At 40.9% G+C, this 24265-nt stretch overlaps 1 protein-coding gene across 1 annotated transcript; it reads left to right on the plus strand.

Moving 5' to 3' along the window:
* The first annotated feature begins 617 nt into the window (after positions 1–617).
* LOC135681078 (uncharacterized) lies at positions 618–23178 on the plus strand. Its single transcript, XM_065195367.2, has 16 exons — positions 618–816; positions 1483–4805; positions 5112–5520; positions 6283–6458; positions 6769–6885; positions 7308–7808; positions 8317–8337; positions 8602–10677; positions 11100–12029; positions 12188–12226; positions 13038–13085; positions 13524–13655; positions 14132–15235; positions 15631–15955; positions 16446–17593; positions 18215–23178. The coding sequence occupies exons 1-16, from the start codon at positions 803–805 to the stop codon at positions 22909–22911; spliced, it is 15060 nt and encodes a 5019-aa protein (XP_065051439.2). The 5' UTR covers positions 618–802; the 3' UTR covers positions 22912–23178.
* The last annotated feature ends 1087 nt before the right edge of the window (positions 23179–24265 follow it).

The raw sequence follows: 24265 nt of genomic DNA on the forward strand, positions 1-24265 counted from the left end.
GCCCTTAAGCACCCCTCAGATTTTCCGCTGGATCCGCCTCTGCAGCAACATACATTTGTTAAACCTGATAAAATGTTAGATATTGCCGGATTACGTGTCTAAATTGCATTTTATTAGGAATCTTTAAGTTCATTACGAAAAAGCCTTTTGTCAATAAATTTCATTCTACCATATTTGTACATTCTCTTAAACTTAAAATGACAAAAACTTGGCTCAACATGTAGCAAATGGAAGTGAATTTTAGAAATGGACATTATAATTGAAACCTTAAGCGTTATTATAATCCATGAAATGCTGATCATGTTGAAAAAATTCTCTCCACTGTCTTTGCCGGTCAATACCCGTTGTTTGAATTCTCCGTAACCGAAGTCTGTAAGTTTCGTATCCGAATCACTCACTGACAGCTCGACTTTTACAGACAATACCATTTGATTTATAGAACAAACAGAAAAACTATGAACTTAATTAGATTATCCAGTTCACGAACACAAACATATAACGAAAGGGATCTTTATGTTAATTTCCAATAACTGGGGCAGATCGCATTTATACGACCTCGAGATTTACAAAGACAAAACTGCACGCTTCACCGGAGCGTATCACGTAAGGACATGCTCCGAAAATAAGCGATGCATAATTAAAAAGGATTGGATCCTAAATTTTGAAGGCGATAATTGGACTCATATTTGCAAATGTTATCTATGTATTCCAGTAAATTTTGGTGACAATGTTGTTACAAAAAGGATAGGTATGGGAATGCCTGGAATTTTGAATCGAGTATAAATGAACAGTACATCGTCAGATGAAACAAAGCAGGTATGATCATCGGCATTGACCTCCGGTTCTTGCTGGTTAAATTCACCTAGATGCTAATGAAGCTGAAAATATTGCAGAAATAATTGACAGATATTTGACTTTTCAACTTACCCTTTAATTAAAAACCGACAATGACTGACTGTTAATTAAAATAGGACACTTAATGCCTTATCTCTGAATATGTTTAGTGTGGGCAAATTTTACAACTTTGCTAGAATATCATATTTTATCAACCTCTTTGCAAAGTTTTGACACGATTACCTACCAATGTCCTCTACACGTATGTCGTATGTACATATGATGCCTAGTTTCATTAAAAAGACAATAATGTCACCAATTCACTTTGATTAACTTCCTGTTTCTTAACTACTGTTCTCAATTTAAGCTTTAAGATAAGAATGAAAGCAACCTTGTTTTACAAGACATATTTCAAGGTTTTCTGTGAGTTAAGTATGTTTAGGCATTCATCCAGAAAGAAAGGATTCTAGTGCTACAAGCTGTCGAAATGTTGAAAGCAATAGAAAACCTTTCTTAATCGAATTGCTCACAAATAAACCACACCCTGTGTAATTCTTTCACAAAAAACTGTTACCGTGAAAAGCTCTCGTTTCAAAGAGTGAATAGACTTTTTAAGCAATGACTGAATGAAAATTATATATTTTGCAGGAAATTTCAAATGAAGAAAGTACAGCAGATTTTCACTATTTTAACACTGACGCTAATAAACATTTCGTATATTGCAACGGCATTGGGAACAAAATCATCGCAAAATGATGGAAAAGATAATAACACACCCCATACGTGGATTTCAAACAATCTACAAACTGTCAAATACATGGTCAATGATCATCCAACTATGGCGGTTAAGCTGGAAAGCAAGCAGCCAGTGCAGAGCAAGAAAATAGAAAAACAACGAATGAAAAATGACAATTTTAGTGACGTTGATGACAATTATAGACGAATATTACGAGAGAGAGGTCATCAATCGTCAAACATCGCGAGGCAAGATGATTTGTTTAAAATCAAGGACCTACAGATATCTAATTTGTTGGGATCAATTGAACAAAGTGTGAGAGACGATGCTGTAGATATGTCATCATTTCAGAACCGAAAGAAAAACATTGAAAATCAGGATGCTCCCAAAAGTAGTTATTATTTTGCAACAAAAATTAAGCCGTTTATTCAAAAAAGTTATCATGGAAATTTTGTAAAATCCGAGCAAAAAGCCTCACAAAATAAATTAAGGAAGTCACAAGCAAACATTACAAATAACGTGAGTAAAGACAGGGAAAATGGTACAAAGAACCTGACTGGGGCGAAGATTGATACGAGTTTGTCAAACGAAGGAAGGAAGAAGGCAAACGAAAATAAAATTGTGTATGATAGCAATTTTGGAAACGATAGGAAAATAGATAATAGCAGCAGGCTGCAAGCATCAGGCGATGGTAAAGATGATGGGGATGATGAGGTAGTGGAAAGCGGAAGTGGTCTTGAAGGAAGCGGAAATAAGAAACGAGAAAACGGAAGTGGTCTAGATGAAAGCGGAAGTGGACTACAAGAGCAGGAAGAAGTGCTCGATGAGCCTCGTGATGAGACGGAAGGATTCTTAAAGGATAATGGATCAGGTCAAGGAACAAAGGAAAATAAAAATTCAAACAAAACTGAAAAGATTGTTATCAAAGGTTCAAACAGATTGGTTTCGCAAAAGGAACTTGTACACAATATAACCCATGATTCGTCTGAGGGAGACGATGATCTTTCCGATGAAAGTGGTAGCTCGGATGAAAGAGATATCTCATCTGGAGAAAACAATGCTATTAGCAGTTTGAAAAATGCTGCCGAGTTCGAGGATCAGAAAACACCATTAAGGTCATTTGACAGGATTTTGGACGAAGAGTCAGAAAAAGAAAAAGAAGAATATTCTGGTTATATGAAAGAGTGGATAAATGATGATAATGGCTCTGCGGAAGAATCTTCAGAAAGCGGAAAAGAAGAAGAAGAAGAAAGAGCTGATCAGCTGTATGAAGAGGACGGTGAGCGAATGAGCTCGCCGATAGAAGTTGCAAATGATTCGAGAAATGAAGATGACAAACCTGTTGAAGATGTGAGTTCTTATAGCGGCGATGAAGAGGAGACGACATTTGAGAATAATGGAGGAAAATATATGATGGAAAAGATAAGTAGTGGAAAAAATGAGGAGCCACAAGTAAACATTGAAATGGAGGATGATCAGGTTTCAGGAAGTGGAGCTACAAGACCGTCAGATGAAAATTCATCTCATGATAATCTCAAATACAGCAAAGATGCAGACAATGAGAATGCTGAAATTGATAACATTGCGGATCAAACATTTGAAGATGTCACCAGCGGAGTTGATGAAGAGAACAATGAGCTATATACAATTCACCCAACAGAGCTTAAAGCTTTCTCCTCCATTAAGGATCGGAATCTGGCGTTTATTGATGAGAATTCGGAAAAGAAAAGGCACAACAATTTCAATTTGGTGCTTGCCTCACATGAAAATACCACTGACCATTTGCAAAGCGCTGGCAAGCTGGGCACTAGCAAAGATCCAATGACGTCAGGAGGCAATAACCAGCTTGAGAACAGAAGTAGCGAAGAGCTTGCTAAGACTTTTTATGAAGCTAGCAAGAGAAAACATGGAGAACCGCTCTCTGTGGCAGACAAGAGTAAGGCAATAAATGATTCACTAGCATCTTATCCTAATTCTGTGAAACAAGTTAGTCCTCAGGAAACATCAACTGCAAATTCTTCTTCGTTAACCCAGTTACCAAGATCTGAAAATCAAACAAAAAATAGCAGTGTTTTGAACATCCAAAGGCCTCTAGAAGCTATTGGAAAATCACTCGCAGAGAATGAAACATCAGTCAAAAATATATCGGCTGTGGATTCAGAGGACAGCGAAAAAACTCTCCAAGAGCTTAACCAAGAAATCAAAAAGGAGGAAGATAAATCAAAAGCAATGATAACGTATTTAGAAACAATTGACAAAGAACTGAAAGAGGAAACAAATGAGAGTCTTGATATGAACGAGATTGTTTCTAACAAAACTTCATCGATGGGCAGGCAGCATGCACCGACATTTCAAAGCATGAAGGTTATTCCTGCAGAGCTGAAGTCAGATAATACTCATTACAATGAAACAGGTGCGATTAGCCAAATGGTCGGGAAAAGTATGAATGCATCATCTAGCAGAAATGCAACGAATCAAGTTAGAACCTCGTCAAAGCAGCAAAGGTATGTTGGCAATGTAGGACTTGATGCAACATTAAACAAAAAATTAGAATCCAGCAACCAAAGCAAAACGGTCAATGAGATTGATGCATTTATAAAGGGCTTTTATCGGGGCGTGGAAAGGAAAATCGAGGACAGTCTTGGTTTAACAAAACACAATACAGCGCATAACATTAGCTCTAGACCCCAGGAAGAGGCTGTAGGTAGGGGCAAAACAGAATCGCCTGGAAAAGCGAGTGGAATATCTCTGAATTCTATTGTTGAGAAAATGGAAGATTTGGGGCTAAAAAATCAAAAAACACATTCTTACGAACCAGCAGAAAAAGGTCATGAAGGGAACAATGAAATTATAGCCTACAGAAGCCAAGTTAGTAGCGGACAGCCGATGCTTGAGAAAACTGGTTTAAAAAACGAAGATGAAGAAGAAAAGCTCGAGTTGGTTAAGGAAAGAAATGCGCTAGGGAGGCGTAACGTACTTGTTGTTGATTTGCATGATGACGAGGATGCCGACTTAACAAGAGTCCAATTCAAAAGGACAGAACAACCAAAAGGAGGCTACGAGGATGGGATAATTCTTAAGTATAAAAGAATGTTCGGTGGTAACTCAACATTAGTTGCCGACTTCTCCAATGGAGAGAAAAAAGCAAAGTTGTATATCTATCAAAACAAAAAAGATGAAAATGCACAAAAGAAAGACAAGGTTTTGAAGAACGAAAAAGGAGAAAAAAGAGGACGTAAGAATTTTTTTGTGAATTTTATGTTAAAAGGGTAACTGTAAAAATTTATGTCAAGAAACATTGTTCATTGTTTGACGTTTGTTATTACATTGAAAAATAATGAAGTTTATTTTAGACAGGATAAATGCTAGGAAGAGGCAGGATAACTATAGATCAAGAGTTTAAGGAGTTTGTCGCTGTCATTCCAACTCTTTCTCTAATTAATTAGAAAAAAACTAGCAAGGCTGTCACATAAATTCGTTTATTGCAGTTTTGTCTAATAATAGTTAAATATCTGATCTTCGTATTCTTAATTGCCAACAGTCGGTGCATTTGGTATCAACCGCTGGGTTTACTTCGGCATTGGAATGAGTCGAAAAAAACGATCTTACCAAGACAACCAGGACTATGACGGCCCTGGCGGACGCATTATTTCAGGGACAGGCCCAAGAATTAGGTCACGTGCAATTGATGCTTTGTATCGTGACCATAGGTTCCCCAACGAGCCAAGTGCAAAGGAGATACTGCAGCAGTTTGATGCGCCTACGGGTGTTGGATACCAGTACGGCCAGTTGATGTGGGGATGGTTCATTCCCCCTATGGACGGCGAATATACATTCTTTAGCTCTTGCGATGATGAATGTGATGTGTACCTGAGTCCTGACCAAGGAAAGGATAGAATCAAAAAGATCCTTTCACAAACAACCTGGTCACCACACAACGTTTGGGATAAGTGAGTGTAATTTTCGCTTCATTGGTCAATAAAGAATTACAGTTTAATCATGTTAAGTTTGACTTTCAAGAAGATGATCCCACTTAGCCAGGGGTGTGGTTGAAATCTTTATGGGCTGGGAAAATCAAATTTTTAGGGGCACATCATTTTGATGCTGAGTGTTTTATATATTAAGTTGGAATTGAGTGTCGTGGAGGCAGCGTGGAGCCTTACTTCACTTGTTTTTTCTCACAAATCTGATGTTACAAATGATAAAAGCTAAATGTAAAAAAAATCTAAGGGTTAGAAAAACATAAAAAGTTTTATGGGGCCTACAGGGAAATTTCCCGAGTCCCGGTCCACCAAGCCCCTGCACTTAGCGACTGTTTGAGATATCTAGGGTAAAACTTTGACTTGAATTTTCGGTAGGAAAATCAACTGAGAATTGAGAGTAGTTCCGTCTTGGTGAAAATCCAAGCTATCAAGAGTACGAGGTTCAACCTTAATCAGTTCTTAAAAATATTGAGCAAGGCACCGGGATATAAGTGCTTAAGTAATTGTACCCTAAGGGAAACTACAGAATGGTTGGCTGCAAGCAAGATCAGTAGTTAAAATCAGGAAATATCTGTAATTATCAAACTATTCAGATTGCCATATCTATGTATTGCAAGGCATCTCTGGTGTGATCTCTGAATGAAAAGAGTTTGTTAAGTCGTGTGTTAGACATTACTGATCGTAGAAGCAGAATAGCATACAGAATCTACAATGATTATTACATTTCAGGGACCCTACGCAGCAAACATCAATGGCAATTCGACTGGCTGGAGGGAAGTCCTATTACGTTCAAGCTGTAGGAGCACAGAGTGGAGGCGGTGACGGTTTGTCTGTTGGTGTTCAAATGCCCAATGGCGTCATGGTTAGGCCAATTACCAGGCACTTTTTAGCAAGAGCTCCACTAGGTATGAAAAGAGGTTTCTTTGGCACCAACCCTAGAAATAACATTGTATAAATTTTTATTCTAGGTATTGGCATATCTCGCTACAGGGTTAAAAGAAGTGAAAAGATAAAATGAAATATAATGTCAAAATAGTTGGTGTTATTATGATTGAAATTTGGATAAATGTAATCTGGATATATACTGTTGCATTGATGTTGCTTAATACGTTGCTTTAGGTTAGTTAAACAATGCATTTGCATTAATAATTCAAATTTGTAATGGAATGTCTATGTTAACCGTCAGTAGCTTGATTACGATTCTTCTTTAACAAGGTCCTAGGGCAGTGAAACAGATGTCACCTGACCTTGCAAAAGCACAAGCCAATGACATTGCCGCTGCGGCTGCTAATGGCGGGAATGCAAATCTCGCGGGAGGAATCATGCCAGGAGGTAATTTTTAACCAGACAAGATGGGACTTTTTATAACTTCTTATGAATTTGCAAATCATTTTTCATCGCTAATGTTATTTCTTGAATAGAGTTTGTAAATATTGAAGAACCTTTTCAACAAACAAATCTGCACCATTTGCGAACAACGTCTCAACACCGAAAATTGTTGACAAACCACGCATTAAAAGACAGCTAAAAGTTTCCTGTAGGGGAAGTAAACCTTGGTGAATAACAGTCCTAGAACATGGTACTCACTGATAGCTTAGATTATTTTCAATCATAATATGGAAAAATATTTTTGGGCACAAATTAAAGGTAAGGTAGAATGAGAGATGCACAATCAAAGATTCTTTGGAACGGACACATGCGCTGCTTTTGTTTGACAGAAGAAGACGAATTTTAATTTTTGTTCCTTGTTTTAGTTTCTGGTGGAGTTCCAATACCAGGATACGCCGGCGGTGTCGGAGGTCTGATCGGTCCAGCTGTGGCGGGAAATCTCGCAGCAACAGCTGGAGCAATAGCGGCAGGAGGCGTCCCTCAAGGCGCAGCTGGAGGAAGTGGTCCTGGAGGAATAACAGGAGCAGCTGCTGGTGGCGCTGCTGGAGCAGGAGCTGGCGCTGGTGGATTAGAAGGAGGCGGAGGAGGTGCCGGCGGTGCACTCACTGGTGGGGCCGCATTAGGCGCTGGAGGCCAAGCTGGTGGTGGAGGTGGCGCTGCTGCAGGTGCTTTAGGTGCTGGAGGAGGAGCTGGGGGAGGAGGAGCCGGCGGTGCTGCAGGTGGAGGTGCAGGGGGAGCAGGAGCTGGTGGCGCAGCTGGAGGGGGTGCTGGAGGAGGAGCTGGTGGTGCTGCTGGAGGGGGAGCTGGTGGTGCTGCCGGGGGTGGCGCAGGTGGAGCAGGAGGACCAGCTGCAGGGGGTGGAGAAGGTAATGTAGCTTTCTTTTCAAATACGATTTCAAAATGCTTATACAAGTTAATATTCATTACATATCAAAATGTTATCAGATTTGACAACAAGTTCATGAAGTCCACTCGCTCAAACAGACGAAAGCCTTTTTGAAACGCATAACTAAACTCAAAAAGACAAGCAGCTCGTATATTTTAACGCCTCTACTGTTTTAACCTAGACAGCTTTAGTTGAACAAATGCAAGGAAGGAGGATCCGTTTCTATTGAAAGGGAGCAGTTTTCAGGCGATGGACACTTTAGAGCTAGGAGGACACTTAATGAGGCACTTTTTATAAACTTTAGTTTGCTGATCCAATTCAATACTCAAAACTGATTCATCAATGATAGCACAGAGACAGACTTGGTCTAAATGAATCGTTCTGTTTTCAGGAAATTTTACTTCTGACACCATGTTTTTTGAATTTCATTTAAATTAAATAAAAACAAAAACAAAAAACCTGATGTAGTTTTTGCTTTTATTTCGAAGGTGGAGGAGCTCCAAGCCCAGGTACGACAAAATTAAACATTTTTTCACTGCAAATCTCTTTTAGACAAATGGACAGAATTTTCCAATTCAAAGATAAATTTCACCATTTTAAAAATCTTGCTACTACTTATGCGATTTATTTGTCATTTATTGAAATCGTGCCATGATCACTTGAAAAAATAATGTGAAGATTGACACCTCCAAGGGGAAGGGATGAAATGATTAAACGAATTAAAGCAAAGTTGATTAATGATTAATGATGGTTGATTAATGTTTCCTTTGCAGAGGATCAAAAGCTACTTCAAAACATCGCAAAGCTAGGTGATACTGTTGCTGGACTGGCACAGAAGATGGACAACAAAGAGAAACATGCAGCCAAAGCAAAGGAAAATGCTCTCGTTACTGCAACATTAGGCAAACTAGAAAACACTATCGCGGCCTTAACAGCCAAGGTAGAAGCCAATGAAGCTGCTCCGGAGGGAGGAGGGGCAGCCCCTGGAGGGGGTGGTGCTGGTGCACCTGGAGGGGGAGCCGCTGGAGGCCCGGCCGCTGGAGGCCCGGCCGCTGGAGGCCCGGCAGCTGGAGGAGGACCGAAACCTGACGGTGTTCCAGCAGCCCCTCCTCCACCACCACCTCCGCCCCCTCCACCTCCACCAGCTCCACCAAGTCCAGAGCAGGAAAAGATGCAGAAGGCAATGCAAGATTTAGCTGATAAACTGCAAGATGTGTCAGACAAAATGGACAAAAGCAAATCGGAAGGAGGTGGGGAAGTAAAGATGAGTCCAGAATTAGCAGCAAGTCAACAAAGATTGGGAGATCAATTGAGCAATTTGGGGGAATCACTTGGAAAATTAATGGGAGAAATGCAGTCGATAAAAGACGCAGCGAAAATGAATAAAGCAGCACTCGAAGCCGCGTCAGGAGCATCTAAAACACCATTAGGAAAAGCAGCAAAATTGGTGGAGCAAGCACAAGCTGCCGAAGCCCTGGCACAACCAAACGAAGACTCGCAGAAGGTAAATAAAGTCCTCAACGCAGTGAAGGACGCAGCCACTGCAGCCGGTCTTACAGCTAATGTACTTGGGCAGGTAATTGCAAATGGAGGCGCATCAGCTGGAGGAGCACCAGCCGGGGGAGCTCCAGCCGGAGGAGCAGTACCAGCAGCATCGGCAGCACCCGTACAAGGTAATGCCAATGCAGGGGGAGGAGGTGCACCACAACAGGCTGGGGGTGGAAATGTACCAAACATAAATGAAGCAGCTGCAGTAGCAAATGCCTTGACACTGTTGGGGGCTGTAGGAAATTCAAATGGATTGCTTGGAGGGGGAGCTAAGGGTGGAGGAGGAGGTGGTGGTGGAACTGGAGGGGGAGGAGGCTTAGGAAACAGTTTGAACTTAGGTGCAAACATGGGAGGCGGGGGTTTTGGGAATGCTGGACTGGCATCACCTTTAGCAGCTATGGGTGGTTTTGGAAATGCTGGAGCAGGGGGAGGAGGCGGTGGAGGTGGAATGTCAGGAGGTGCAGCGAATCCAGGGGCAATGGGAGCAGCTGGGGCACTGGGTGCACTAGGTGCAGCTGGAGCCCTAGGTGGCGGAGGGCTTGGAGCTGCTGGTCTTGGTGCTGGCGGCGCAGCAGGAGTGTTAGGTGGTGGAGGACTTGGAGCTGGCGGTGCATTGGGTGGTGGTTTAGGAGGGGGCGGTGGTTTAGGAGGTGGTGCTGGTGGCTTTGGAGCAGGACTAGCCGGAGGTGCTGGCGGATTTGGAGGAGGACAAGTAGGTGGATTGGGCAACGTTGGGGTTATAAATGGACAAAGCAGAGGAATTGTACAGCCGCCTGCCTTTGACTTCTCAGAAGCTTTTCAAAACTTACTAGGAACTCTTTCGCGTCGAGATTTAAAAGGGTTCTCTAAGCCAACTCGTCCTGTGATGGAATCTTTTCGTAAAAGGATTCAAGAACTTGCAAAGAGGGGTCGAGCCGCAATGTCAAATCCCACTCCTTCTATGATGACGTCATTGAGACAGAATTTGATAAGTGCGCTGAAAAGAGTAGCTCCTTACAACAAAAGGATAAGCGACTTTATGAAATCGAATAGAAACCACATTGACGTGATAACGAAATCGGACAGTAGTGGATTGCAGAAGTCGGTTGTTATGCGCAATGAGCCAGGCAGCTCTGTTCCTGCGAGGCAGCAATTCAGAATGCAAGCCTACAGTCAGCCACAGCAAAGCATTATGGGCCGCACCAACACAAGAGGCGAATCCGGTGATAATCAGAATGATAGAGTACAAAAACTGGCAAAGTTAATGAAGATTGTAAAGATTTTGAAAGATAGAAGAAAAGAAGCACTCCCAATCAAAAGAGGTAATTTAACTCTAACACACTTCTTTTCTATTCAAGCAATTTACTTTTAACAAGAATTTAAATTTTTTATGTTAATTTTTGATAGATATATTACCAGCGTATTTCATCATAATAAACATAACAAAACATTTCCAAATGATTTCATACAAGCGAGCTTTAGTCTAGATCTGTATTTTGCTTTCTCGTTCTCTTCTGCGGAGCTTCATCTTACTTGACTATCTAGCACAAATCGCATGAATAACTGATTAAGCCAAATTTTTAACTGTACTTCAAGTAGAAGAATCTGAATCTCTTTGCTTTGAGTGATTGGAGGCCGTTTACTCGGCATATCTAAGTTTCTGGAACATCTATTCATTGTCAACAATCGATTTACATTAAATTAACTGTAGCAACATTTCTGAAATATTGTTATCTTCTTGCAGTTCTCAAAAATCAATACGGGGCTGCTGCATATCAAGCTGCAAATGAAAAGAGACCAGGTTCAGACAACTCAGGGAAATTCATGAAAGCTCCGAATCTTATCAAATCTAATTTGCTTGGAAACCTGAAAATAGGAAGGGCATACACTCAGATACCGGTAACCAAATACAAGAGCCACAACACAGGAGACAGAAGCAAAGCCCTAACTTTTCATGGAACAAAAGTACCAAAGAAGGGTCACATTTCACCACTGAAAGTACAGTCAAACATGGTAAGACCTAGTATGGCATCAAAAAACAGCCAACTGAAAACCAGGGTGGGCCATATAGTTCCGGCTAGAATAACTTCGGAGCAGACTGGTCCAGGAATGGCACGAAGTGATATCGCGAAACAGCAGTTAACTGCTTTGAAACCAAAGTATGGAAAGGCCAGAGGTGGTTCAAAAAGGAATTTAGGCAGAAAACGGTCCAGATCAACAATTCAGTTCACCAATACCGGTCCATTGCTCGCTAAGCGCACCAACGAAGCGGTGAATCCAGCACAAATCATTCCGAGACGGGCACTTCATGAGATCGAGGCACAAGAAGACTCCACTAGGGATAATAACAACTCATATGACTTTGAAATGGGCGATGACGAAAGAGATAGCAACGAAGAAGATGCGATAAACAACAGTCTAGAAAAAAGTGCTTATGAACCTCGTTATAAGAAAGAAGATGATAACTACGACAGGCCACAGCGTCGTTACAAAGAAGAATCACCACGAAAAAGATGGGAAGACGATGAAGAAGAGGAAGATCATCATCATGTTCATGAGAATGCGACCGAGCATTCTTCATTTGAGCATAGATTGACAGAAAAGCTTTTGGACGCCATTATATCAGAGCATGGTCGCCATGAGAGCCCAAGCCAGAATGAACATCCAAACTTAGGTTAGTCTAGCATTCAAGCCCTATAGAAGCAATATATTGATATAAATACCTAAGCTTTTGTACAAATTTAACAATTTATAACTTGAACCATTGCATATGATAATTATTCACGAATGATTTATTAGCATTATACATAATTTGCATGCTATTGTTTCTAGCGGCAACCAGTGGACTGATGAATTCAGCATATTCTGCAGGTAAATCAATGCTATAAAATATGATAATCTATTCTCTCTATTTATTTAGAGGCCACTCAAAGTTTGATGGACACTGCATACACGTCAGGTAACACTTCTCAAACATCCCTAGCTAGATCTCTAGGATAACATTTTTGGAGAAATGGGTATCGATTTCTCAATGTTCCTTTCAAAATATCCAAACAGGAACATGCCTTTCACCAATCTTTATCAACTTCCAATATTTTTAATCTTCAGGTTAAATTTTATGTCAGACATTATAAGTCCTTAAGTTAATATCAATCTAAATAGAAATAAAACCATCGGTTCCTTACTCGTCTTTTCTCTAAACAATACATCAGTAAAAAGCGTTGAGCCTGACGGGGTAAATCCAATTTTTATGTTCTGATTCATCGCACACAAAATACTTCTAAAACCGATTGATCCTTTGAAGGTGGCACGACGACGCCAAAAATTAATAAGTTAATACAGTTGTACCTTTTTCAAACCCTTTTCAGAGAACATCGGATATTGATCGGAAGGTAGATGGAAATTAGTACTTAGCATTAGTTTGTAATACCATTGTACGATTTGTTTAAAAAGGAGAAGAGCTGTCCTGTCTGATGATCGCATTAAGCTTTAAACTCAGAGTAGCAACTTAGAACCGTTCTCCTTTAGACACCAAAACAGCGTAAACACAAAAATTTGTTATTAAATGAATGATAAGAAATTATGTTAAGCTTTGGATCATTTTACGTTTGAGGATAGTGCCATCCTGAATTTTATAGCAAAAAAGGAATAATCCGATAACAGTTTGACATTTTCTTGTCAGGATTCCACACAGGACTTGCAGGAGGCATGCAATCCAGCAATAATGAAGGTAAGTGACGAGAACTGTTTGAAGCCAATTAATTAATATTTAAATATAACTTAATACTGCATTTTAACATTTATCAATATTTAAATGATGATTGATATGAAAAATTTAGCAATGAAACCGTATATTTTTTATAATAGTAGATTTAATAACTTTCTCAATCAATGTAAAGATATAGACATATTTATAATCAGCAAACATGGAATTCCTCATTAAGACTGTCATATTTCCCCAACGGTGGTTAATAACGTTTTTGGTTTCGCTATGTTGTAAATTTTATAATTCTAGGCCAAATGAAATCACCTGCGACCGCTTAAACTTCCATAATGCTCATTTTTTATAAAACTTTGCTGATGAATTCTCATTTCACACCCTCGAAACCTCTCTATTAGCAAATTCTAAATGATTAAATTCTACATAAGGTCTTCTTTCAATTTCAAGGGAACTCAGCGATGATGGACAGTATGAACCGATTGTCAAACATGGTTGCAATGTTATCTGCGAAAGTCACACAACAACAGGCAGGAGGGGGAGCCGCTGCGGCAGGAGGCGGAGGAGGTGATGGTGGAGGAGGTATTGATATATTTTATCTAGTATAAGAACAAGTGATAAGTGCGAGTTTGATATTTGGTCGGCTGCCCGCCCTGTATTTTGACACGCATCCCCGTAAAGTTTTTATTGCATAACATAGCTAGATGACGACCCATGAACAATAAACCCTAAATTGTTACACGTGTACTTTTTTCATTTCTTACACTCAGAAGGTCTGAATTTTGCATCTCTTTGCTATACTTGAGCTCATGAGAGATTTTAGGATCAGGAAATTATTTTTCGTCGTGTACTTTTACAATTGGAGTTTTTGTGGACATGCAGAGAGAAGAAAAAAACAGCCTGTTCGGCCTATAGAAAATAAGGCGCGCCAAGAGTGATTGCAACTTCCTATCTTTTGTTCATGCACTTTTTCATATGTTTAAATTCTTAGAGGGATGATTCGTTATTTTATAAAGTGACGCGAATCGATATGAAATACTTTGTTGCTGTACTTGTAGGAGTGAATGCCATGGTAGCCGCACAGCAGGCAAGAGTCTCCGGCCAACTTGGTGCACTTGCAGAGGGAGTTGGAACGCTAATTAAAGAAATAAGAGAGCTTAGAACCATGAAATCCATAGAAAATCCAGGTGGTGGTGGCGGTGGAACTGGATTTGGAGGTGGTGCTCTAGGAGGAGGTGGAATGGGTGGCGGCGGAGGAGGAGGCAGCATGCAAGGAATGTTAGCCGCTGCGACAGTTGCTAAAGCCTTGAATGCCATCCACAATGCACAGTCAGCATTGAATATTGGAGCAGGTAACGTTATGGGACAAACAATGGCAGGAGCAGCCGGCAGTCCTGCATTTGCGACCGGTTTTAGAGCAGGTGGTGCAGCTGGCCTAGGGGGTGTTGGACTAGGGGGCTTGGCAGGGTTAGGAGGAGGCATTGGTTTTGCAGGAGCAGGGCCTTTGCCTGGAGCCCCTATGCCATTGCCAGTGCCCTCGCCAGTTGTATCGTTTCCAGGCTTGAATGCTCTTACAGCTGCGGCTGGAGGAGGCGGGTTTGGTGGTGCAGCGGCCAGTGGTGTGGGAGGACTCGCTGGAGGTCCACTAGCCGACTCATTGAGTACCAGTTTGAGCGCTCTCGGACCAAAGGCCGCATCGCATTTCCTGAACAATCTTGCTAAAGGAATGAACAAAGTCACATCAAGTTACCTGGCTGCTTTGAAAAAACAGCAGAAAGAATCTGAAAGCAACGGAGGCGGGAAGGGTGGAAAGGGAGGAAAGAAAGGCAAATCAAAGGCATCGAAACGAGGCACAGTTATATTGCCAGCCTCATTTGGATTTCAGAGTGCAGGAAAAAAATCAAGAGTAGGAATGCAAAGAAGGGTGATAACGCCAAGTAATGAGATTAACAGTGATGAAATCATAGAAGTGCTGTTGGGGGAGAAACGAAGCAAAACAAAAAAGGTAACACCAAAGGCAGGAACAGCAAAGAAGTCGAACGGAAAGAAGAGAATGGGAGCTAACAAAAGGAAAATAAGCAGAGAAGAAAAAAGTGACCAGAATGATGCTTTGCTTGCGCAAAAAGCTGCCAGTGTTAACTTTGGCAATGGTTTGAAGCCACGTAAGTATCATGATTCTTTCAAGCCTCAATAAATTTTTCTGGCAATCATCAGAAAATTGTACAGAAAACTTATGAACTACAGAAAACGTGCCTAGTACAAAATAGCATTAAGGTACAACATACTTATCTAACGCTATAAACATTTTATGTAAAGTATCATTGAAAGTCGATGGAATAAAAGTGACCAGCACCACATCTAGCTTTGAACGAATTCAGTTTGTTTTTAGAACTTTTACGTGAAAGCGAAAATAACAGCCATACACATTTTATGAAATACAATTAACTTTGCTACTAATTATCAAGAAAATACATTGACTCATACAACTTGACATGTACAACAGCTAACATTGAACTAACATTGCCTTAACAAAAGACTTTGCCTTTTTTAAAATCAGGGAGGCCTGGGGTGACACTACGTGAATATGACGACATAGAAGACATTAACCAATACGGAATCGACGCTGTTTATGACTCGAAAAGTTTTCCTAGAAAATCGACAAAAGCGGAAGTGCTTTTCAATTTCGACTCAAGAAACTCAAGGCACGAGGACACTGCTTTGAGAGTCTATGGCTGGTTTTTGCCACCCCTGACAGGGGCTTATGTCTTCTACACATCATGTGACGATATGTGCGATTTGTTTATTAGCCCTAACGAAAACCCAACGGCAAAACTGAAAATGGTCTCGCAAAAGGACTGGTCGGAACACAATGAATTTGATAGGTACGACTAACAGCTGTTCCTAAAATTACTATAATGTCCAGAAAACGTATAACTGTACTGACAAAAACGAATTGACAAATGAAAAGGAGACTGATTTCAGTCTAATGCAATGCCCTTTGTAAACATGCTGCACTTCACTGTTGGTTTGAAATGAGGTCTTTCATGCAGAATAATTTGCTTACCCTTTCCAGAAATTCAATGTATTTTATTATCTTTTTATTTTCAAGCACTTGGCAGTTTAAGGTTCCAGCTGAAATTTTGTAAATATAAACATAAAAGAAATGCAAGATTTTTCAACAACTTTAAAAAACACCTGAATATCTTCACCTAGATTTTATTACTGCCAATGTTTAATTTGACCTTGCTAGTGTGTTTCATATTGCATAATGAACCCCAGTTTTTTACTAGAAAATTTGTTTTATTTCATAGAAACAATGGTATAAGTGCTCTTGAATTAAAATGTATAACCAAAAGTTGCTTTCATCCCCAGGTATCCAATGATGCAGTCGTCAGCAGTTATGCAGATGCAGGCAGGCCGTTCTTATTACATCGAAGGGGTACAAGGCAACGCAGAAGGAAACAGCCATTTGTCTGTTGGAGTTCAACTACCGAACGGACTAATGCTACGTCCTATTACAGGAGCATTCTTAAGCAGAGAACCAATGAGTGACGCAGCAGCACAGAGTGCTGCGATGGCACAATCAGGAGGAACAGGAGCATTGAACGGTGCAGGTCAGATGCTTGGAGGTGCTGGTGCTGGGGGCGCAGGGGGGCTTGGAGGAGCAGGTGGCCTTGGAGGGGCAGGAGGACTTGGTGGAGCAGGAGGAGTTGGAGGGGGACTAGGAGGAGGTGGAGCTGGAACTGGAGGGGGGCCAGCTGGACCGTACGGAGGCAGTGGCCCTATAAACAGTGTTGGTGGAGGCGGAATAGGACAAGCTGGTGCACATGGTGGAGCTGAAAGGCTGACGAGTGATCAGTTCAATCCAGCAGCACAAGCTTTAGCAGCAGGCGCAGGAGCTGCGGGGGCTGGAGGATTTGGTGCAGGAGCAGGTGCTACTGCACCATTGGGAACAGCTGGTGAGGTAGCAGATGCACTCTCAAAACTTGGCACGAGTGGACTTGCAGGGCTTGGTGGTTTAGGAGCCAATGGAGGACTAGGAAATCTTGGTGGTTTGGGCGCCAATGGGGGACTAGGAAACCTTGGTGGTTTGGGCGCCAATGGGGGACTAGGAAACCTTGGTGGTTTAGGAGCAAACGGAGCAAACGGAGCATTGGCAAATCTTGGAGGTTCCGGCACAGATGGAGGACTTGGTAACGCATTGGGCGGAGCTCTAGCAAATGCTATTCAGGGGGCTAACGGAAATCTGGGGGGGTTAATGGCAGCCGCTATTATCAATGCTTTGAAAAAGAAAGCAGGAGAAAAAGCTGGAGGAACACCAGCGGATGTCTTTGGAGGTGTGGGTAGTGCTGCTAGTCTAGGGGCATCAGCAGCAGCAGCCGGTGGTATAACTGCAGCACTTGGGGATGCAGCCGCAGCGAAAATGGATGAAGCATCAGACGTCACGAATGCCTTGAAGAATGCCTTGACAGGAAATGGTGCTGCATCAGCATTAAGCGATGCTATTAATTCTGCAGCAGGTACTTCTTATGCAACATATCCAATCAATCTTAGTTAAAACCTTTCTCTGTATACATTGTTTGTTACAAAAAGTTTCAATTCGCAAGATACAATCCTAAAGACCTTTAACCAGTGGCGGCGTAAAAGAGGGTATGGGGGGTAATTACCCCATCCCCTCCACCTTTGTCAAAACATGGCCTACATATTTCTTCCAAAACCGGATTGAAAAGGGCTTGTTAGGGGTAATTCATATTTCCTAAGGAAAATTGACCTGGTACAAAGCACTGAAACGAGGCAAAAGGGGCGCGGTCTCGCTGGTCACGCCCATTATCCTCCCACTTTGCAGTAGCTGGAGTCACCACTGCCTTTAACCACTTGTTTCCACATCCCATCTCGAATGATGCATTTCCAACGTGCATTCGCGAGACTAAGAAGTTTGTTGATAGCAAAGGAAGTTGTAAAATTTCATTATATACTTTTTTGATCCCTGTAAGTTCTTTGTTCAAGTATAGCTAGAGCGTTCAGCATGCAACCATCTTTTAGATGCACTTTTTCTATCCATATTGCAATAATACCACTACCTACTACAGTTTATGTTCGTATTATGCATAAGAATTAAAGCTACATGAAAAATGTTGTAGGCATGACAAGTGGGACTGGACCATGGCAAAACAAGGTGGCACAGACCGTTGCTTCGGGAATAGCAGCAGGAATCCTCTCCGGAGGCACAGCAGTCATAAACCACATTGCTGAAACACTCAAAGCGAAAGGAGTGAATCCTGCCCAGTTAGCTGCAGCTTCGCAAGGAGGATTTGGTAGCAATGGGCAAGGCAGCAGTGGCGGGAATAACGGGAATCCAAATGGAGGTAATGGGGCCGGCAATGTTGTTGTTATCGGAGCTGGAAATGGCGGAAATTCCGGGAGCGGAAATGCTGGGAACACCGGAGGCGCGAATGGAGGTAACGCAGGAGGCGCGAATGGAGGTAACGCAGGAGGTGGGGGAAATGGAGCAAGTTTTGGAGGAGGCGGAAATGGAGGCAATACTGGGGGTGGCGGAAATGTAGGTAATGCTGGAGGCGGAGGGCTTCAAGGAGGCACCACATTTGCATTTCAGCAACCAGCAAGTGGAGGAGCAAACAATGCAGGGGCAGCTGCTAGCGGAGGGGCAAACCTTGGGACTGGCATATCACTTGTCAACGGAGTAGGGCAAAGTAACAGCGCATCAGGGGCAAACAGCAATGGAGCAAACACCAAAGACGAGAACTTAGGTACCACATATGTGTTTAGTCCAGTAAATGTAAATGCTGCACCGACAGTCAGCGGAACACAAAGAAACGTACGCAAACCAGCGAGCAACTTGGCATTTTCAGGACCTGGCGAAAACGCACCCAGTGGCAGCGACAACCAAGGTGTTACTTACAAATTCAGTCCTGTGAATGGAGGGAAAGGCTCGGCAAAAGGGCTTAGCCAGGCCCAACATGGGATACTTGTTCCTTCGCATATACAGCGACCAGCTCTCAATGTGCACACAGAAGGGCATCACGTTAGGCCAATGGACGCTTCAGAGAATCTTGGTACTGTTTTAAATGAACTGGTCAGCTTGATGCCCCATGAAGAATATAACATGCAAATCGGCACAGACCATATTCATTTGCACCCCCCAAGCATAACGAGCTCCATGTCGACTGGCAACATACATAGTCATACCCCTGTACACACTATGAACGGGGGCTTTCACAGCCGTAGTTCAAAGAAAAAATTGATTGGTGAGTTGGCAGAAGTAAGCAGCAAAGGACTAACAGGAAGCAAAAAGACAAAAGATAAAACTAAGGGAAAAGGACGGGAAATTTCTGCAAAGAATCACAAGGCTGATGAAGCCGACGACGATGATGATGATGATGATAACGAGTTTGATATTGATAAGGACAAGCCAGACAAAGATGAGAAAGAGGATGACGAGGTGCCAAGTGATGACGAAAAGGAGGCTGAGAAGAAACTCGAAGAAGTTGACGAGAAGGAAGTTGCAAATGGCAAGGACTTAGAAGCGGTATTTGACGAACTCTCAGATAGGGAAGACGCCAGAATGCATGCAGAGCATAAGCCTAAAAATAAAAAGATTGAAAAGAAACCACCTCCCCAGGCTATAACTAGCGAAGCAAAGGTAAGAAGCGAAGGAAAAAACTTCGTCAAAACTCATGGGTCTACAGGAATGTTTCAGAGTTATAAACCTTCTTCAATCTCAAACACAATTACAGCGAGACAAAAGTTTCTTATTAAAAGTGAGAATAGAATGAATAGTAACAAAAAGAGGAGTAAGGAGACTGAAAAATCGATGGAAGGAAGTTTGCCAATTGAAATGAAAGATGGTTGGCCAGGGACGTTGGCATCAAAAAGATCGTTTTTGTACCAAAAGAACGGTACACTGAAGACCCGCAATGAATCAAAAAGAACAGATATAAAAGAAATAAATCATGAAGATGAAAAAAAGAAAAATAGCGATCTACATGCCGACAAAACAAGCAACCAAAACTTTAAGATCACATATATTGAAAACCAAATGAATGAAAATGGAGAAAAGACTCATCAAACGAAAGTATATGATAATGAAGCCAAACCAACAGAAAAAAGTGTTGAGACGAAAGAAGTTGTTAAAAAGGACAGGAATGCAGAAAAAGAACTGAATTATGATGTAAGCGACGCAAGTAGTGAAAATGGAATAGAAAAAAGGAGTCACACTTCAAGGGGCTCTGTTGAAAAAGGAACGAGTGCAGTAAAAAAGAGCTTAGGAGTGCAGGAGTCACAGGTCTATATGAAAGATGGAGCGATGAATGAGCAAATTCAACCGGCTCTATGGAACCTAGAAAGCGAAAGAGAGGGAATAGTTGCAGATGATTTGAGTAAAAAAGTACTACACGATATCAAGATAATGCCAATGAATGGAATGAAGCGAAACAGAATTGAGAGTTTATCAGAAAGCAGAAGGGACTTAAGTGATGCTCAAGAAAAACCAGAAAATAGCGACAAATATGAAGTAAAGAAAAACAGCCAAGAAAGACATTTTAAGGAAAAAGGTAAAAATGTAAAGACTTCAGCCAGAAAGATTAATAAATCATTGATAAAGGAGAGGAAATTAAAGAAAATAAAAAGAAAGAGAACAGCAAAGCATAGAAATTTCAAGAAAATAGCAGATACAGCAAAGGTTAAAATGCCAAAAGATTCGTATAAACAGAAGAAGCTAGCTCTTGAAAATGGAGATAAAAGAGATCTCTTCAATTTGCAAGCTAATAGAAAACAAATAGCCAACATGGCCGTGAAAGCTTTTTTACCGTTACTTGTAAACAAAATTCAACATCGAATTGAGTCTACGTCAAAACACGGGCAGCAAGTTTACGCTTACTACCCGTATGATTCAAGTCAGGTGCAAATGAGTGCGGCAAAGCAAAAAGTTGCACCGGCGAAGCATCAAAACCCACTGAAACAAAAGCTGACTTTTGCTCTTCTTGGAAATCTCTTTAAAGGACAAGGTATGAGCCAACCACAAGGTTCGAGTCAACCACAAATTGTAAATCGTCTCAATTACCCAATATACTTCATTCCGCCAGTAAAAACCCAATCACCCCCTGCCTTTTCAATTGGCCCACAACCGCCCTTTATTCCACAGCAAAATATACTTAATCCACCTGTTGCCTCGATAGGGCCTGACCCCCCTATGACATTAGGCCAAAATCTTGCACTACCCCCTGTTGCATCTATTGGTCCACAGCCATTTTTCAACCCTCCGAAACCCACAAATAGATTACCGGAAGTTGCATCTATCGGAAAAGAACCAAAAATGGCACCAACCAAGTCGCCTTCAAAGAAAGTGGTTCCTGTAAAACCTACAGCTTCTATTAAGAAAAAGCCAACAAAAACCAACAAAGGCAATGCAAGACATATTACCCCAGCAGCTGCAGGGCCCCATGTGAGATTTGGACCCACAGAAAGCACTGCTGAAAACTATGACACACAGTCTAGTATTCACCACGAGCATCATATATTCCATCATAGCAGGCTAGGGAGATTCCCTGGCATGCATAATGAAGAGGACTATAACGAGATACACGGAACGCAATCGAGTATTCACAACACTATACCAGTGGAGCATGGACATGGCTACCCGGAAGACGATTACCATACGGGCGATGAGTATCAGCAAATGCAGAAACATATTAAGCCTAAGGCTGATTTCACTGGATTAAGTCATAATGGGTTATTGTCAAAGAACTTGAGCACCATATTACCAGGATTTGTGCTTGTTCCTGGGCACGAAAAAATTTCAGTTGAGAAACGAAAGAAAAGGGCGACTGAAGAAGACTTAGCGAAGGAGGTGAGACAAAGGAATGTTAGTGCGGAGGAGAAAAGGGAAAATTTTGCAAAACAGAGACAAGAGAAAAGGAGACATGCAACTAAATACAAGAAAAATAAAGGAAACATAAAAAGAAGAAAATCAAAAGATAAAAGGAAAAGGAAAAGAAAAAACTTGAAAATGAGAAATCAAACTGGTTCTAAACGATCGTCAGGAATAAATAAAATAACTATTGCAAATGCAGCCGTAAAAGCACTAGTGCCATTCCTGCTAAAAAGCATGATACTAAAACGAGGTAAAAACAGGAAAAGAAAGGTATTGTATGTACCTGTGGCAGTGCCACAAGGTCAAAATGCCGATGCAAGTGCAGCTCAAGTGCAGACGATGATGAAACCCCTTGCATCTGTGGCATCTATTGGAAAAGAACCAGTGGTACAACAAGAACCACCACCACAGATGCTACCTTCTGTGCCATCAATCGGTAAGGAGCCAGAAGTGCCACCGCCACCGCCGCCAAAAATTCTGCCTTCGGTGCCGTCGATTGCTAAAGAGCCAGCCGCACCACCGCCGCCCCCGCCGCCAAAGATATTGCCTTCTGTGCCGTCAATAGCAAAGGAGCCTGAACCACCCGTGGAAAAACCGAAAGCTGTTACGGAAGATAAGAATAAAAAAGAAGATAAAAAGGACGAGAAAAAGGAAGATAAGAAAGAAGATCAGAAAGATGATAAAAAGGAAGCTAAAAAAGATGACAAAAAGGAAGATGCAAGCAAAGATAAAACGATGAAAGAAGGGAAGGATGCAAAACAAAGCAAAAGTGGAAAAACAAGACATTTGACACCTAAGATGATTCCATTTCATCTTAAGAATGTAGCAACAACAGCGGATCATGACAAAAGTAAATCAAGCAGAAAAGGTTATGTACTTGTGCCGCATCATGAAGCCGACCTTAAAGACAATACTGAGAAATACTTAGAGCAGTATGATGATCATTAAAATTGTTTGTTGAAACATTGAGTAACATGTGGTTCTTATGACAAATAATATGACAAATATACAATATTGCTTTGTTTGGAGAGCAATGAAAAATTTCAATTGCTTTTAAAATGAATATCAATTGATAATGAATAAATAGCTTGGCTCAATAATCAACTTTTATATATAAGTTAAGCAGATAAATTATAATATATATTCATAGATTATACATGATTAATTTGATCTCTAAAAAAACCTTTCGGTCGGAAAGAAAGTGCAGCAGAGTTGTGTGTTGAAAGAAAATATTATCCATTATGACCTAAGGATGCTTCTGTAATAGGGTTTTTAGATCAAAGATTTAATAAGAAAACTCGCATTTTTAAGATAAATTATGGTACGAGTATTTAGAAGTTTGTTTGTTTAAAAAGATTTGACTTTATACTGATTTAACGGTAGTTAACTTTTGTAATGGCTTTGTTAACAAAGATTTTTGAATCACATTGCATTCAGATTAATTCTTAAAGGACAACGTTATATAATGTGTGTAAATTTGCTATTTAGTATGAAAAGTAACGGAGTCCCATTCATTGTCTGTTCTGCCGAAAACTCTCAAGGATAGATTAAGGAGTTCACAAAACATGAATATAAGATAAACAAACAAAAACAAACAAAAATACAAGATAGAAAAGCAAAACATTTAGTCAATTTTTCATTGTTTGCACTGCGGTAAAATTGTATCACAAAGTCTCGGAAAGTGTGGAAAGAGGTCAGCAAGTGGTAGAAACGACCTGATATGCATCGAATAATGATTGAAGCTTCAAGCTTAACGATGTGTACTGTTTAAATAAAACAGTTTTCTTTACTCTTTCAATTGTTCGTAAGTTATTGAAGCATTTGCAATCATTTTGAGTATAATCAAGTTCTTTATTTAAAATATAATCTGAGAACGCTTAAATTTGCTCAAAAGGATGAATGATTTCATTCAAGTCTTGTTGGAGACACAACAACTCTGTCTGAAATTTATTAATGTACATAGACGATTATAATGTTGAGGCCCAAGCCGATCATAGCCGAAGAAAAACAGAGGGAGGGTGAGATAACTGCAAGAATTAGATTTCTGACAAAGCACGCAAATATACATTAGGCATGAAGGAGTAATTACCTAAAAAGAAATGTTTAATTGGAACAAAAACTTGAAACAGTTAGGCTTGATTCTAGTTATGAGTAAACCAACAACAGACTGCATCATATCTTACAACCTGCTGATATGACGCGAAAACTGCTGAAAAACTGATATGGAACTGATACATTATCCGATACAAGAAAAGCAGGAAACTGACCTGATATGATTTGATAAAACAACAGAGAATTTAAA

Source organism: Rhopilema esculentum, chromosome 18 (genome assembly GCF_057945365.1).
Source record: "Rhopilema esculentum isolate cy_ngs chromosome 18, ASM5794536v1, whole genome shotgun sequence".
Classification (NCBI taxonomy): Eukaryota; Metazoa; Cnidaria; class Scyphozoa; order Rhizostomeae; family Rhizostomatidae; genus Rhopilema; species Rhopilema esculentum.

Coding starts and splice junctions, on each gene's coding strand:
- LOC135681078 (XM_065195367.2), top strand. Junction 12,030..12,187: donor GAATGAACATCCAAACTTAG/GTTAGTCTAGCA, acceptor TATTGTTTCTAG/CGGCAACCAGTGGACTGATG. Junction 15,956..16,445: donor GAACACAATGAATTTGATAG/GTACGACTAACA, acceptor TTTCATCCCCAG/GTATCCAATGATGCAGTCGT.